Source organism: Mobula birostris, chromosome 6 (genome assembly GCF_030028105.1).
Source record: "Mobula birostris isolate sMobBir1 chromosome 6, sMobBir1.hap1, whole genome shotgun sequence".
Lineage (NCBI taxonomy): Eukaryota > Metazoa > Chordata > Chondrichthyes > Myliobatiformes > Myliobatidae > Mobula > Mobula birostris.
In genome coordinates this window covers 103229745-103244863 of record NC_092375.1, presented here as the reverse complement: position 1 = coordinate 103244863, position 15119 = coordinate 103229745, and the positions used below count along the sequence as shown (strand labels likewise).

At 44.2% G+C, this 15119-nt stretch overlaps 1 protein-coding gene across 1 annotated transcript in view; it reads left to right on the top strand.

The window, feature by feature from the left end:
• Positions 1-6521, top strand: part of LOC140199243 (IQ calmodulin-binding motif-containing protein 1-like) — a 94917-nt gene extending 88396 nt beyond the window's left edge. Inside the window, exon 14 of the mRNA XM_072260955.1 lies at positions 2379-6521. Within this exon, the coding sequence (XP_072117056.1) occupies positions 2379-2581 (203 nt within the window). The 3' untranslated portion in view covers positions 2582-6521. The remainder of the gene's footprint in view (positions 1-2378) is intronic.
• The last annotated feature ends 8598 nt before the right edge of the window (positions 6522-15119 follow it).

The following is a 15119-nucleotide window of genomic DNA, read 5'->3' as shown; positions in this document are numbered from 1 at the left end:
AAAGGATTGCAAGGGACAAAATTGGTCCTGTAGAAGATTGGAATGGTAACCCATGCATGGAGCCAAAAGATTTGGGGGAGATCTCAAATGGATTTATTGCATCTGTATTTACTCAGGAGAGGGTCACAGAGTCTATAGAAGTGAGGCAAAGCAGCATTGACTTCATAGACCCTATACAGATTACAGAGGAGGAGGTGCTTGCAGACTTGAGGAAAATTAGGGTGGATAGATCCCAAGAGCCTGACAAGGTGTTCCCTCTGATTCTGTGGGAAGTAAGTACAGAAACTGCAGGGGCCCTGGAGAGATATTTAAATCATCTTTAGCAACAGGTGAGATACCACAATGTTCTTCCGCTGTTTAAGAAAGGCCCTAAAAATAAACCAAGAAATTATAGGCCAGTGACCCTGACATCAGTAGTGGGATAGTTATTGGAAGGTATTCTGAGGGACCAGACAGACAAGGACTGATTAAGGATAGTCAGTGTGACCTTGTGCATGGTAGATCATGTCTAACCAATCTTATAGAGTTTTTTGAGGAAGTTGCCAGGAAATTGATGAAGGCAAGGCAGTGTATGCTGTCTGCATAGACTTTCGTAAGGCAGTTGACAAGGTCCTGCATGGAAGACTTGTCAGGAAAGTTCAGTCGCCTGGCACTCAGATAAGGTAGTAAACTGGATTAGATATTGGCTTTGTGAGAGAAGCCAGAAATTGGTAGTAGAGTGTTGCCTCTTTAACTGGAGGCCTGGGACTAGTGGTGTGCCGCAGAGATCGGTGTTGGGTCCATTGTTATTTGTCATTTATATCAATGATTTGGATGATAATGTGTTTAACCGGATCAGCAAATTTGTGGATGGCACCAAGATTGGGGGTGTAGTGGACAGTGAAAAAGACAATCATGGCTTGCAGCGGGATCTGACAGCTGGAATAATGGGCTGAAAAATGGCAGATGGAATTTAATGCAGACAAGTGTAAGGTGTTGCACTTCGGTCAGATCGATCTGGGTAGGTCTTACATAGTGAATGGTTAGGGCACTGAGGAGTGCTGTAGAACAAAGGGATCTGGGAATACAGATCCATAGTTCATTGAAAGTGGTGTCACAGGTAGATAGGGTCAAAAAGAAAGCTTTTGGCACATTGACCTTCATAAGTCAAAGTATTGAGTACAGGAGATGGGATGTAATGTTGAAGTTGTATAAGACATGGTGATGACTAATTTGGAGTATTGAATGCAATTTTGGTCACCTACCTACAGGAAGAATGTAAATAAGGTTGAAAGACTGCAGAGAAAATTTACAAGGATGTTGACCTGAATTTTAAGGAAAGATGGAATAGGTTAGGACTTTCTACCTTGGAACATTGAAAACTGAGAGGAGATTTGATAGAGGTATACAAAATTATGAGGGGTAGAGAGAGGGTAAATGCAAGCAAGCTTTTTCCACTGAGTTTGAATGGAACTACAACCAAAGGTCATAGGTTAAAGGTGAAAAGTTTAAGGAGAAGATGAGGAGAAGCTTCTTCACTCAGAGGGTAGTGAGTGTTGAATGAGCTGCCAGTGCAAGTGGTGCATACAAGCTTGATTTCAACATTTAAGAGAAGTTTGGATGGGTACATGGATAGTAGAGGTATGGAGGGCTATGGTCCTAGTGCAGGGCAATGGGAGTAGGCAGTTTAAATGGTTTGGCATAGACTGACTGGGCCAAGGGGCCTGTTTCTGTGCTGTATTTTTCTGTGACTATGACTCTAACCGTCAGGGTCCTGAAGCAGTGTGAATATTCCATTCACTTCAAATCTGAACTGATTCCACAGCTTACAGACTCACTTCCAAGGACTTTAAAACTTAAGTTCACAGTTTTATATATTTGCTTGTTAATTAATTTGTTTGTTCTTTCATTCGTTCATTCATTTATTTATCTATTTTTATTTGGCATGATTTGACTTCTTTTGCACATTGGTTCATAAATTCTATTTCATAAATTCCATTTTTTTTATTTTCCTGTAAATAGATGGTGGCATACAGCATATACTTTGATTATAAAATTAGTTTGACTTTGATCAGGGTTATGCAGATTGGTTCAAGAACTAAGTAGTTGAAGCTGTTCTTGAACCTGGAGGTGTGGAACTTCAGGTTTCTCTACCATCAGTCCAAAGTTAGCTACGAGAAATGGCATGGCCCGGGTGCTGAGGGTCTTTGATGATGGATGTTGTCTTCTTTGGGCAGTACCTCCTGTAGATGCTATCAATGGTGGGGAGGAATGTGACTGTGATATTTTGGGCTGTGTCCTGAGGTTGAAGTCATTTACAGTTCGAATGATTGATTTTGTGGATCTTTGTATACATGTTCACTTGCTTAACCTGGATTTCATTTGCCTTTTGCATCCAGATGCTCCCAGATTAGAGGAGGCCACAGAGAAGGATATAGAGCTTTTTAACTGCAGATCTGCTCCTGTTGCAGCAAGAGCCAGACAGTCACACAATGCAATGCTGCAGTTCACACGGGGGCCCTGGTGGAAGAAACTGGGCGACGAGCTCCAGGACCCTGAAGTGATCTATACCGACGATGCAAATTTTGATCTTGTGCTGTGATCATAAAGACATGAGCAGAGAACATCTCACACTAGTCTAATATGTGGAGAAATAGGATGCGCAAGGCTTACAATGTTGTCCCATGTAGTTGGCAGGCACGTACGTATGGAAATTGTAAAGTGAATGGGGCGCGGTCAAAGAGCCCAAGAGGGGTGGGGTGCAGTGCGGCCATGGTTGGTTAGTTCATTGGGATCGGACAGCTGAGATTCATGGGAAAGGTTGATGGAATGTGAATCTGGAAAGGGTTAGGGAACCTGTGAAATATTTCTTCGTGTGTGGATTGGTGAAGAGCCATGGAAAGGAAAGTATTTATATAGAACAATACACAAAGTTGCTGGAGGAACTCAGCAAGTCAGACAGTGAATAAGGAGGGGAATAAACAGTTAACATTTTGGGCTGAGACCCTTATCAAGGCTGTTGACTGTTTATTCCCCTTCATAGATACAGCTTAACCTGCTGCGTTCCTCCAGCATTTTACGTGTGCTATTCAAAATTTCCAGCAACTGCAGAATCTTTTGTGTTTATTTTATTCAAGGGCAAATATGGAGCAGGAAAGGTGACCCAACAAACTCCCTCAAGCAGCAACTGTTCCTTTTTTTTTGGAGTTAATTAGGAGGCAAAGGTTATCTGGGAGAGCTTCCTTTCTCCTTCTCCCTCTGTGATAGTAGATGTTATATAAATATGCAACTTAATGACAGCTGGGGACTCTGTACAATTCTCAACCAGAAGTGAGCACCTCTTTCAACATCTCATAAACCACAAAGCAATGTCCTGACGAAGGGTTCCAGTCCAAAACGTTGACTAGTCATTTCCACGGATGCTGCCCGACCTGCTGAGTTCCTCCATCGTGTTGTGAGTGCCACAAAGCAATAGACAAGTTATTCTTTTGGCAGAAGGATACGTGTTAATCTCTGTCATTGGGCACCAAGTTTAACCAATGACTAAGTTGATTCAGCCACAGGCTCCGCCACTGCCAGCTTGGACCAAGGTCCTGACCCTCTCCAGACCAGGACTGCTCTTACTGCCGCTGGGTCCTACCGCTCATCTTATTCCTCCACTACCCTCTATCCTCCCTGCGACTCCCAAACTTCCTCTATACCCCTCATTGCCCCTCTATTCCTCTGATTCCTCATCCTCCCCTAACCCCGCTCTCCCTGAACATCCCAACCCCCCTCCCTCCTTTGACCTCCCACTCTTTACCCTCCTCTGACCCCAGCCCCAATCCTTGCCGTGTCTTCACCATCCCCTCTGACCTTCCCCTCTTTGAGGCAGAACATTCTGTCCTTAGCAAGGGCCTCACTTTTGTCCCCTCCATCCACACCTCAGTAAGTTCCGTGCCCACCATGACGCTGAACTCTTCTTTCATCGCCTACATCTCCGAGCCTACTTCTTTGGCAAAGATTCCCCTCCCCCTACTGATGACCCTTTCTCCCGTCTTCAACCCTCCTCCTCCTCTTGGACATCCCACCTGGGCCTTCTACCTGCATTCGATCTTTTCATCTCCAACTGTCGCTGAGACATCAACCGTCTCAACTTCACCACTCCTCTCTCCTATTTCAACTTCACTCCCTCTGAACGCACTGCCCTCCACTCGCTCCGCACTAATTCCAACCTCACCATCAAACCCGCAGACAAAGGTGGTGCCATAGTAGTCTGGCGGATGGACCTCTACCTCACTGAGGCCAAATGGCAGCTCTCTGACACCTCCTTTTACTTACCCCTGGAACAGGACCCCACCAAAAAACATCAAACCATTGTCTCCCGTATCATCACCACCCTTATCAACTCTGGAGACCTTCCATCCTCAGCCGCTAAACTCATAATTCCCACACCCCGTACTGCTAGGTTTTACCTCCTCCCCAAGATCCACAAACCTGACTGTCCCGGTAGACCCATAGTTTCTGCCTGCTCCTGCCCCACTGAACTTGTATCTGCCTACCTGGACTCCATTTTCTCACCCATAGTTCAGTCCCTCCCCAGCTACATCCGGGATATATCCCATGCCCTCCACCTCTTCAATAACTTCCAGTTCCTCGGTCCCAACCGCTTCATCTTCACTATGGATGTCCAATCCTTATACACCTCCATTCCCCATCAAGAAGGCCTCAAAGCCCTCCGCTACTTTCTGGACAATAGACCTCACCAGTTCTCCACCCACCACTACCCTCCTCTGGTTGGCGGAACTGGTACTCACACTTAATAACTTCTCTTTTGGCTCTTTCCACTTTCTTCAGACTAAGGGTGTAGCTATGGGCACTCGCACGGGCCCCAGCTATGCCCGCCTCTTCATTGGTTATGTGGAACAGTCTGTGCTCCAAACCTATTCTGGTACTGCTCCCCAATTTTTCCTTCGGTACATTGACGACTACATTGGTGCTGCTTCCTGCACCCATGCTGAGCTCGTCAATTTCATCGACTTTACTTCAAACTTCCACCTAGCCCTCAAATTCACTTGGTCTATCTTGGACACTTCTCTCCCCTTTCTCGATCTCTTGGTCTCCATCTCTGGAGACAGACTGTCCACTGACATCTTCTATAAGCCCACTGACTCTCATAACTACCTCGACTATACCTCTTCCCACCCAGCCACATGCAAGTATGTCATTCTCTATTCCCAGTTCCTCTGTCTCTGCTGCATCTGCTCCCGGGATGAGGCTTTCTGTTCCAGGACATCTCAAATGTCCTCTTTCATTAAGGATCGTGGTTTCCCTTCTGCCGTCATCAATGATGCCCTCACCCGCATCTCCTCCATTTCCCGCACTTCGGCCCTCATCCCATTCTCCCACCACCACAACAACAGGGACAGAGTTCCCCTTGTCCTCACCTACCACCCCACCAGCCTCTGGATCCAGTACATTATCCTCCGCAACTTCCGCCACCTTCTACAGGACCCCACCACTAAGCACATCTTTCCGCAGGGATCGTTTCCTCCGCGACTCCCTGGTCCACAAGTCCTTCCCCACGGATCTCTCACCCGGCACTTATCCCTGTAAGCATAAGTGAAACCCGATGCACATTGGGGGACTGCTTCGTCAAGCGCCTCCGCTCCGTCCGCCACAACAGACAGGATCTCCCGGTTGCCACCCACTTCAACTCTGCTTCCCATTCCTATTCGGATATGTCCATACATGGCCTCCTCTACTGCCATGATGAGGCTAAACTCAGGTTGGAGGAGCAACACCTCATTTACCATCTGGGAAGTCTCCAGCCCCTTGGTATGAATATTGAATTCTCCAACTTCCGGTAATTCCCTCCCCCTTCCTTCCCCTATCCCAGTTTCACTCTGCCCCCTCCCCCAGCTGCCTATCACCTCCCTTATGGCTCTGCCTCCTTCTACTATCCATTGTGCTTCCCCCTATTCCTTCTTCACCTTTCCTGCCTATCCCCTCCCTGCTTTCCCCCCCCCACCCCTTTAACTTTCCCCTTACTGGTTTTTCACCTGGCACCTACCAGCCTTCTCCTTCCCACCTTCCCTCCACCTTCTTTATAGGGCCTCTGCCCCTTCCCTCTTCAGTCCTGATGAAGGGTTCCAGCCCGAAACATTGACTAATTGTTTCCACTGATACTGCCCAATCTGCTGAGTTCCTCCAGCGTGTTATGAGTGTTGTTTTGACCCCAGCAACTGCAGAATATTTTGTGTTTTTGATTCAGCCATGCATGGCTGGGGATTTAATAGAGGTTCTCACAATGACAGAGATGCAGACATTATAATTACAGGCAACATTCTATATTAATATAGATTCAAGCAAGCAAACAGCACAATTTGCACTGACATAAGATTTCAAAGAATGATACACATCTGGAATAGGAAATGGAGTTGCAGCCTTGACTTTAGAATCATTGTGGGTTTCTGTGACAAGGAAAATATGTCTGGGTGAACTTTAACCAGTTGAGTGACTTTCTATGTCCATATGATTTTATACCTCAATTAAAATAAAAGTACTCACTAAATTTCATTCTATTTCTCCTATCTGTAGTGATGTCATTAATCTAGTAAACTGAAGAACTCAGGGAGTTCTGATTAAAGACTGTATTGGATAGGGCTCATGCTGCCCACCCAAGAGCACAGCATTTAATGGTATATTTTGACTGTGCGACTGTGCAACTGTTTTGGCTGTTTTCAGAAAACTAATTATTGTGGCGAATCCCAGTGGAGAGAGCAAACTGGGAATGTTCCCAGGAATTTACTGCTTCAAGGTATTCTAGCCAGCAAGTGTGCTGGAAGGAGATGGGTGAATTACACTATTCATTTCCTCCTCCCTTCTATATGGAATAACATTGATCTCTTCATGGTATTCATGTACAGAACAGTAGTGTCACGATTAGCATAATGCTTTACAGTGCCAGAGACTTGGGTTCAAATCCCACCACCATCTGTAAGGAGTTTGTCTGTTCTTCCCATAACCGCATTTCCTCTTGGTGCTCCGGTTTCCTCCCACTTTCCAAAGATATGCGAGTTAGTAAGGGTTAGTAAATTATAGACATGCTATGTTGGCACCAGGAGCATGGTGACATATTTGGGCTGGGCCACAGTGTGTTGGTCATTGACAGAAATGACACGTTTCATTGTATTTTTCAATGTTTCAATGAACATGCGACAAATAAAGCTAGTCTTCACCTCCATCTCCTTTAAATTCGGTGTAGTCCAAATTACATCTGGTGAGTAGCCTATCAACAAGTAATCTGTTGGTCCTCCATTTAACCTGTCACTCGGATGTCCGATGGGAAGTCTTGAAAAGACTACCCATAATTAATTTGCCAATGTTAGTCACCCCAAACAACAGCAAGAGCTGGGAAGGGGAATTTGAGAACTTCATTGATGATTAACCCAGAAACTGGAAGCTGAGAAACAGCTATGTGAGCTGACAATGGTAGAATCTTATGTTACAATGAGTTTGGCAAGGCAGGCTGACACCACCATCAAGAGAGAAGACATTGTTAAATTTCAAGTTTGTGCACAAAGTTAACCCCACTAAACTGTTGAGGCCAGAAGTCCAAGACCAAAGAAACATGAAGGAAATAAAAAAAATTCTGGTCCCCTTATTATAGGAAGGATGTAGAAGCTTTAGAGGAGATTTACCAGGAAGCTGTCTAGATTAGAGAGTATGTTTTAAAAGACTAGATTGAGTGAGCTAGGGCAGGTTTTTTTTGGAGCAAGGAAGAATGAGAGGTGACTTGATAGAGCCATACAAGATGATAAAAGGCATAAATAGAGAAGACAGCCAGAGACTTTTGCCCAGGGTGAAAATGGCTAGTACAAGGGAGCACAATTCAAGGGGAATGTCAGAGGTAGGTTTTTTTTCCCCACACAGAGTATGGTGAGTGTGTGGAACACTACCAGGGGTGGTAGTAGAGGCAGATACATCAGGCACATTAAGAGACTTAGTCACATGGATGAAATAAAGGTGGAGGGCCTTGTGGGAGGGAAGGGTTAGATTGATGTTGAAGAAGGTTAGAAGGTCATCACCATATTTTGGGCTGAAGGGCCTGTACTGTGCTGGACTGTTCTGTGTTCTATACATGCTCCCTGTTCACTGCCTCTGTGCCCATCAGTACAGCACAGAGCTGGCTGGGGCTATGAACCTGGACTTAGGTGCAGAGGACTAGAATCAGGCTAGGCATAGTCCCTGACATCTCATTCCTGGCCTCAGACATAGTTGGGTTGTCCCTGTGGCATGGCTTCAAGAGGGTTTCAAGCTCGTTAGGTAGCCCACAAAGCCCAGCGTTAGTACAGAGCCGAAGTCTAGCATTGAAAGAGATCAGGGGATGCAGGCAGGTAGGGCTTAGTGGGATGTGAGAACAATATGTGTGGCCCATCCCATGGTCTCCTTGTGCACCATGTACACAGATGCTTTCAAAAGAAAATTAGAGAAGGGAAAGATAGAGTTAGGGGTATGCAACCTTAGCTGGAATATCGATTCATTAAGCCAATTGGTCTGTGTATTACAAATGTTGTGTTCTAGTGGAGTGTCTAATTTCTGGTAGTGTAATGGTTAAGATACTGGTCCAGTAACCAGAAATATGGATTACTGATTCAGAAAAAAAATCCTTCCTATCAAGGCAACTGAGAAATTTAATTTCAAATAATTAAATTTAGGATAAAAAGTTGTACCATCATGATTGTATGGCCATACTTTGATCTAACTCCATCTCAAAGTTCAAAGTAGATTTATCAACATCACCATATACTACCCTTAGATTCATTTTCTAATGGGCACTCCCAGTAAGTACAAAAAAAAACACAATAGAATCAATGAAAAACTGCACACAAGATGGACAAACAACCAATTTGCAAACTACAAATACAAAAAAAAACAAATAATAAATAAATATGCAATAAATGTTGGGAACATGAGATGACAAATCCTTGAAAGTGGGTGTATAGGTTGTGGGAATTGTTCCATTTTGGGGTGAGTGAAGCTATCCCCTCTGGTTCAAGAAACTGATGGTTGAGGGGTAATAATTGGTCCTGAACCTGGCAGTGTGGGTCCCGAGGCTCCTCATACCTCCTTCCTGATGGCAGTAGCAAGAAAAGAGCATGACCTGGATTGTGGGGTTCTTGATGATGGATGCTGCTTTATGCAAAAGCAGTCCTCCTCAAATCTCAAAGAATGATGAGTTGGAATACAGGAAGAGTATAGAGATCTTAGTGACATGATGCTATGACACCAACCTTTCCTTCAAAGTCAGAAAATCAAAAGAGCTGGCCATTGACTTCAGCAAGGAGCATGATGTCCATGTTTCTGTCTACAGCAACAGTGCTGAGGATCAGACCTCAAGGTTTCCTGAGCCTGTCCTGGTCCAACCACAGTAATATTACAGCCATGAATGCTCACCAACTTTCTCAGGAGGATAAAGAAATTTGCAATGTCCCTGTCATCCCTTGCCAATTGTTATTGATGGCCCATAGAAAGCATCCTTTCTGGATGCATAGTTGCTTGCTATGGCAACTGCTCTGCGCATGACCACTAGAAAATGCAGAGTTGTGGACACAGCTTGGAACATCACTATAACCAGCCTCACCTCAGATGGATTCTGTCTATACTTCTCACTACCTCAGCAAAGTAGCTAATCTAATCATTGACCTCACCTACGCTGGACATTCTCGCTTCTCTGCTCTTGCATTTGGGCAGAAGACTCAAAAGCCTGAAGGCATGTACTACCAGTCTTCTACCCCTTTATTATGAGACTACTAAGTAGATCTCCGATACAGTAAGTTAGACCCCTGACTTTACAATCTATCTCATTATGATCTTGCAACTTATTGTCTACCTGCACTGCATTTTCTATGTTGCTGTTGCACTTTATTCTGCATTGTTATTGTTATACCTTGTTCTGCCTCAATGCACCATACAACGATCTGTATGAACACTATGCAAGACAAGCTTTTTACTGTATCCTGGTACATGTGATGATAAACAAATTCCAATTCCAAAGCTAAACTTCAAGACATTCAGCTCTGGAGTAACTAAGAACCAACAACAAAGTTGGTCAAGCCTGCAACACCCACAATCCCTGAGCATCAAACTGCACCTGTGAATGGCTGCAATGAATTACAGGAAGCCAGCTCCATCACAGGTGCAACTCTCCCCACCATCGAGCACGTTTTCAAGAGGCGGTGCCTCAAGAAGGTGGCATCCATCATTAAGGACTCTCAGCATCTGGGACACGTTCTCTTCTCATTTCTACCATCAGGGAGGAGAAAAAGGAGCCTGAAGGTACACAATCAATGCTTAAGGAACAGTTTCTTCCCCAATGTCACCAGATTTCTACACAGTTCATGAACACTACCTCATGATTCCTCTATTTCATTATTTATTATTTTTTATTCGTTATGTAACTTGATTTTTTAATGTCTTGCACTAAACTATTGCCACGAAACAACAAATTTCACAGCATATGAATGTAATAATTAAACCTCTTCTGATTCTGAAGAAATAAAAGTAGAAAGTTAGACCCATTGCAAGGGGATTTGATGATTCACCAAATGGAACTAAGAATAAACTAAGTCAAATATTTCAGCTCGGATCAGCAGCTCAATCTGCTGAACACAAAAGGAAAAGAAAGTCTAAAGTTTCATGTATTGATCATTGCTCATCTGTTTATCTCCAAAAACAAAGCAAAAATGCTTAACTGTCACTTCTCCCAGGATTGTCACCTTGTCGTGATGGAGAGGCTTGTGAGTTCCTGAGATGTCTCTGGAGTTTAGCCATCTAGCACTTAGCTCCTGGTAGGGTCACCCATGGTGCTAAGGTCAATGGGCAGCATCCAAATAAAGAGCAATCCAACCAAGACCTCAGTGGAGGAACTGACAGAAGATGATGACACATCACAATGGTAGCGAAGGTGGAGGAAGGCTGCAGCAGTGAAGGGTCCCCAGTCATCTTGCATTGTATGCCCAGACTTTCCAATGACCCTGACCCCAATCTGTCAAGGACCTCATAGTAGCTGCCCATGCATCCCTAATGCACATTAAACAAAGTCACAAACAAGAATTATCTATTAAGGGAATGTGCTCCTACATGTTGGTGTGGATCCCATATTGTGCTCTTTAGCCAGCTGAAGACCCACAGATTGACAACCTCTTAGAAGAGCTGTACTGAACTCGAGTGATTGCATTACTACTACTTAGCTCTCACCTGCGGCTGCACCAAACACACCATTAAAGCAATACAGTATGGAAACAGGCCCTTTGGCCCATTGCATCCATGCTAACCATCAACCATCCATTCTGACACAATTCCACTTTTATTCTAACCACATTCCCATCAACTTCCCCCAGATTCTATCACTGACCTACACAACAGGGACAATGTACAGTGGCCAATTAGCACAGCAACCTCATGGAGCTGAAAGGAAACCAGGGCATCTGAGGGAAACTGATAGGGTGACAAGAACAGCACACTCCAAGGTCAGGACTGAACCCAGCTCTGCAGCACAGTGAGGCAACACCTCTGCCAGATGACCCATGAAAACAATACATTTGTTTTTAAGATGGCTTATGTATAAAGTAGATCATAAACACAGGGCATTCTACAGATACTGGAAATCTTGAGCCATGCACAAAAAGAAATGCTGAAGAAACTCAACAGTTCAGGCAGTATCTACGGTGGAGAATAAACAGTAAATATTTTTGGGCTGAGACCCTCCATCAGAACTGGGACTTTGTAGACCCTCGGTAGTTTAGCAGTAAGCGCAACATTATTCCAGCTCGGGGCCGTCTCTAAGGAGTGTGTACGTTCTTCCCATGTCTGAATGTGTATCCTTCCACAGACCAAAGGCACGCCGGTTGGTAGGCTAATTGGACATTGTAAATTGCCCTGTGATTAGACCATGGTTAAATAGGTGAATGTCTGGGCTGGGTGCCTCGTTGGGCTGGAAAGGCCTGATCTGCGCTGTATCTCTAAATAAATTAATTAAAATAAATAAAAGCAAGTAAATCCAGTCCTGATGAATGTTCTCGGCCCAAAACGTCGACTGTTCATTCTCCTCCATAGATGTGCCTGACCTGCTGAGTTCCTCAAACACTTGTTTTTTTGTGTGTCTAAAGTAAATGAAATGGTAAACAATAGATGGTGATTAGATTACACTGATAACTCTGAAAAGTGTCCCAAGATGCTTCACGGTATAAGGAGAGAGGAAATAAATCAAGATCAAAAGTAAATGTGTTGTTTGTTATTGCATCTTCTCAGGAGATTTTATTGAGGTGTATAAATCTATGAGACCAAGTAAACAGAAAGGACCTATTTCCCTGAGCAGAAAGCTCTGTAACTAGGAGACGTAGATCAAAAGAAGAGAGGGTGGCTCGGTAGTGTAGTGGTCAGCACAACGATTTACAGTACCAGTGACCCGGGTTCAATTCCCATCGCACGGTAGTGTCGTGGTTAGTATGTTTTACAGTACCAGTGACCCGGATTCAATTCCCATCGCATGGTAGTGTAGTGGTCAGCACGACGATTTACAGTACCAGTGACCTGGGTTCAATTCTCACCACTGGAGTTTGTATGTTCTCTGTGTCCATGTGGGTTTCCTCCCACATTCCAAAGGCATACTGGTTGGTAGGTTAATTCGTCATTGTCTGTCATTAGGCTAGAACTAAATTGGAGGATCACTGGGTGGTGTGACTCGAAGGGCCAGAAGGGCTTATTCTGTGCTGTCTCTCAATAAATAAATAAATAAAATTTGGAGGAAGTAGTATTTCAATCAATGAGTGATGGGGGTCTAGAACTCACTTAGTTATTTAGAGATACAGCACAGTAGCAGGCACTTCTGGCCAATGAGCCTGCACCACTGCTGGTGGCCAATTAACCAACCAACCTGCATGTCTTTAGAATGTGGGAGGAAATTGGAGCACCCAGAGGAGAACACGTAATCATGGGGAGAACGCACAAACTCCTTACAGCTACAGGAAATGACACACTGTGCTGTGTTAACATTCAAGCATCTTGCCAGCTGTAGTCTACAGTCAACCACAGAAACAACAGTGCTAACTCCTGATCGCTGGGTGTTTTTAAGTGTGCTGAGGAAAAGATTTACTTCAAGTAACACACACAAAATGCAGGAGGAACTCAGCAAGCCAAGCAGCAGCTATGGAAAGGAATAAACAGTCAACTTTTGAGCCAAGACTCTTCATCAGGACTCTCCTCCATAAATGCTGCTTGGCTTGCTGAATACCTCAAGGATTTTGTGTGTGTTGCTCAAGATTTCCAACATCTGCAAAATCTCTTGAGTTTATGGTTTACTTCAAATGCCGGTCATCCCTTAAGTATAATTTCTGTTTTTTATACTATGCTGATCACAATGTGAAAATTGTCCGACCAGCTTCTCTGGGATTAAACAGCTTGTCATATGAAGAATGTTTGACGGCTCTGGGGCTGTATTCACTGGAATTCAGAAGAATAAGGCGTGACCTCATCGAAACCTATCGAATAAGACCTTGATAGTGTGGATGTGGAGAGGATGTTTCTATAGTGGGAGAGTATAAAACCAGAGGACACTGCCTCAGAATAGAAGGGTGAGCTTTCAGAGCAGAGATGAGGAGGAACTTCTGTAGTGAGTACAGGCCTAGAGCCATCAAATGCTCCTTATATGTTAAACTTTCATTCCCAGAATCATTTTCGTGAACTTCCTCTGCACCCTCTCCAATGTCAGCATATCCTTTCTTAGATAAGTGACCCAAACCTGCTGACAATACTGTAGTGCAGTCTGGCCAATGTCTTAGCATTACATCCTTGCCTTTGTATTCTAGTTCTCTTGAAATGAATGCCAACATTGCATCTGCCTTACTCACCACTGACTCAACCTACAAGTCAACCTTTAGGGAATCCTGCACAAGGACTCCCCAAGTCCCTTCGTAGTTCTGATTTCTGAATTTTCTCCCCGTTTATTCCTTAGAAGCATAGAACCATAGAACACTACAGCACAGAAAACAGGCTATTCGGCCCTTCTAGTCTGTGCTGAAACTTTATTCTGCTAGTCCCATTGACCTGCACCCAGTCCATAACCCTTTAGACCTCTCCCATCAATGTATCTATCCAATTTATTCTTAACTTAAGAGTGAGTCCGCATTTACCACATCAAATGGCAGCTCGTTCCACACTCCCACCACTCTCTTAGTGAATAAGTTCCCCCTAATGTTCTCCCTAAACCTTTCCCCTTTCACCCTAAAGCCATATCCTCTCATATTTATCTCTCCTAATCTAAATGGAAAAAGCCTACTCGCATTTACTCTGTCTATACCCCTCATAATTTTGTAAACCTCTATCAAGTCCCCCCTCATTCTTCTATGCTCCAAGGAATAAAGTCCTAACCTGTTCAATCTTTCCCTGTAACTCAACTCCCAAAGACCCGGTAACATCCTAGTAAATCTTCTCTGCATTCTTTCAATCTTACTGATATCCTTCCTATAGTTAGGTGACCAGAACTGCACACAATACTCCAAATTTGGCCTCACCAATGTCTTATACAACCTCCCCATAACATTCCAACTCCTATACTCAATGCGGTACTTTGATTTATGAATGCCAGGATGCCAAAAACCTTCTTTACAACCCTGTCTACCTGTGACGCCACTTTCAGGGAATTATGTATCTGAACTCCCAGATCCTTTTATTCCTCCGCACTCCTCAGTGCCCTACCATTTACTGTGTATGTCCTACCTTGATTTGTCCTTCCAAAATGCAACACCTCACACTTGTCTGCATTAAATTCCAACTGCCATTTTCTGGCCCATTTTTCCAGTTGGTCCAGATCCCTCTGCAAGCTTTGAAAGCCTTCCTCATTGTCCACAACGCCTCCAATCTTAGTGTCATCAGCAAACTTGCTGATCCAATTTACCACATTATCATCGAGATATGAACACATGACTGTGCAGCCAGATTCAAGGAGAACCTGATCATTAAATTTGCAGACGATACCACAGTGGTGGGGCTCATCAGCAAAAATGATGAAACTATGTACAGGGAGGAGGTCAGGCACCTAGAGAGCTGGTGCAGGGATAACAACTTGATACTTAATGTCACCAAAACCAAGGAGATGA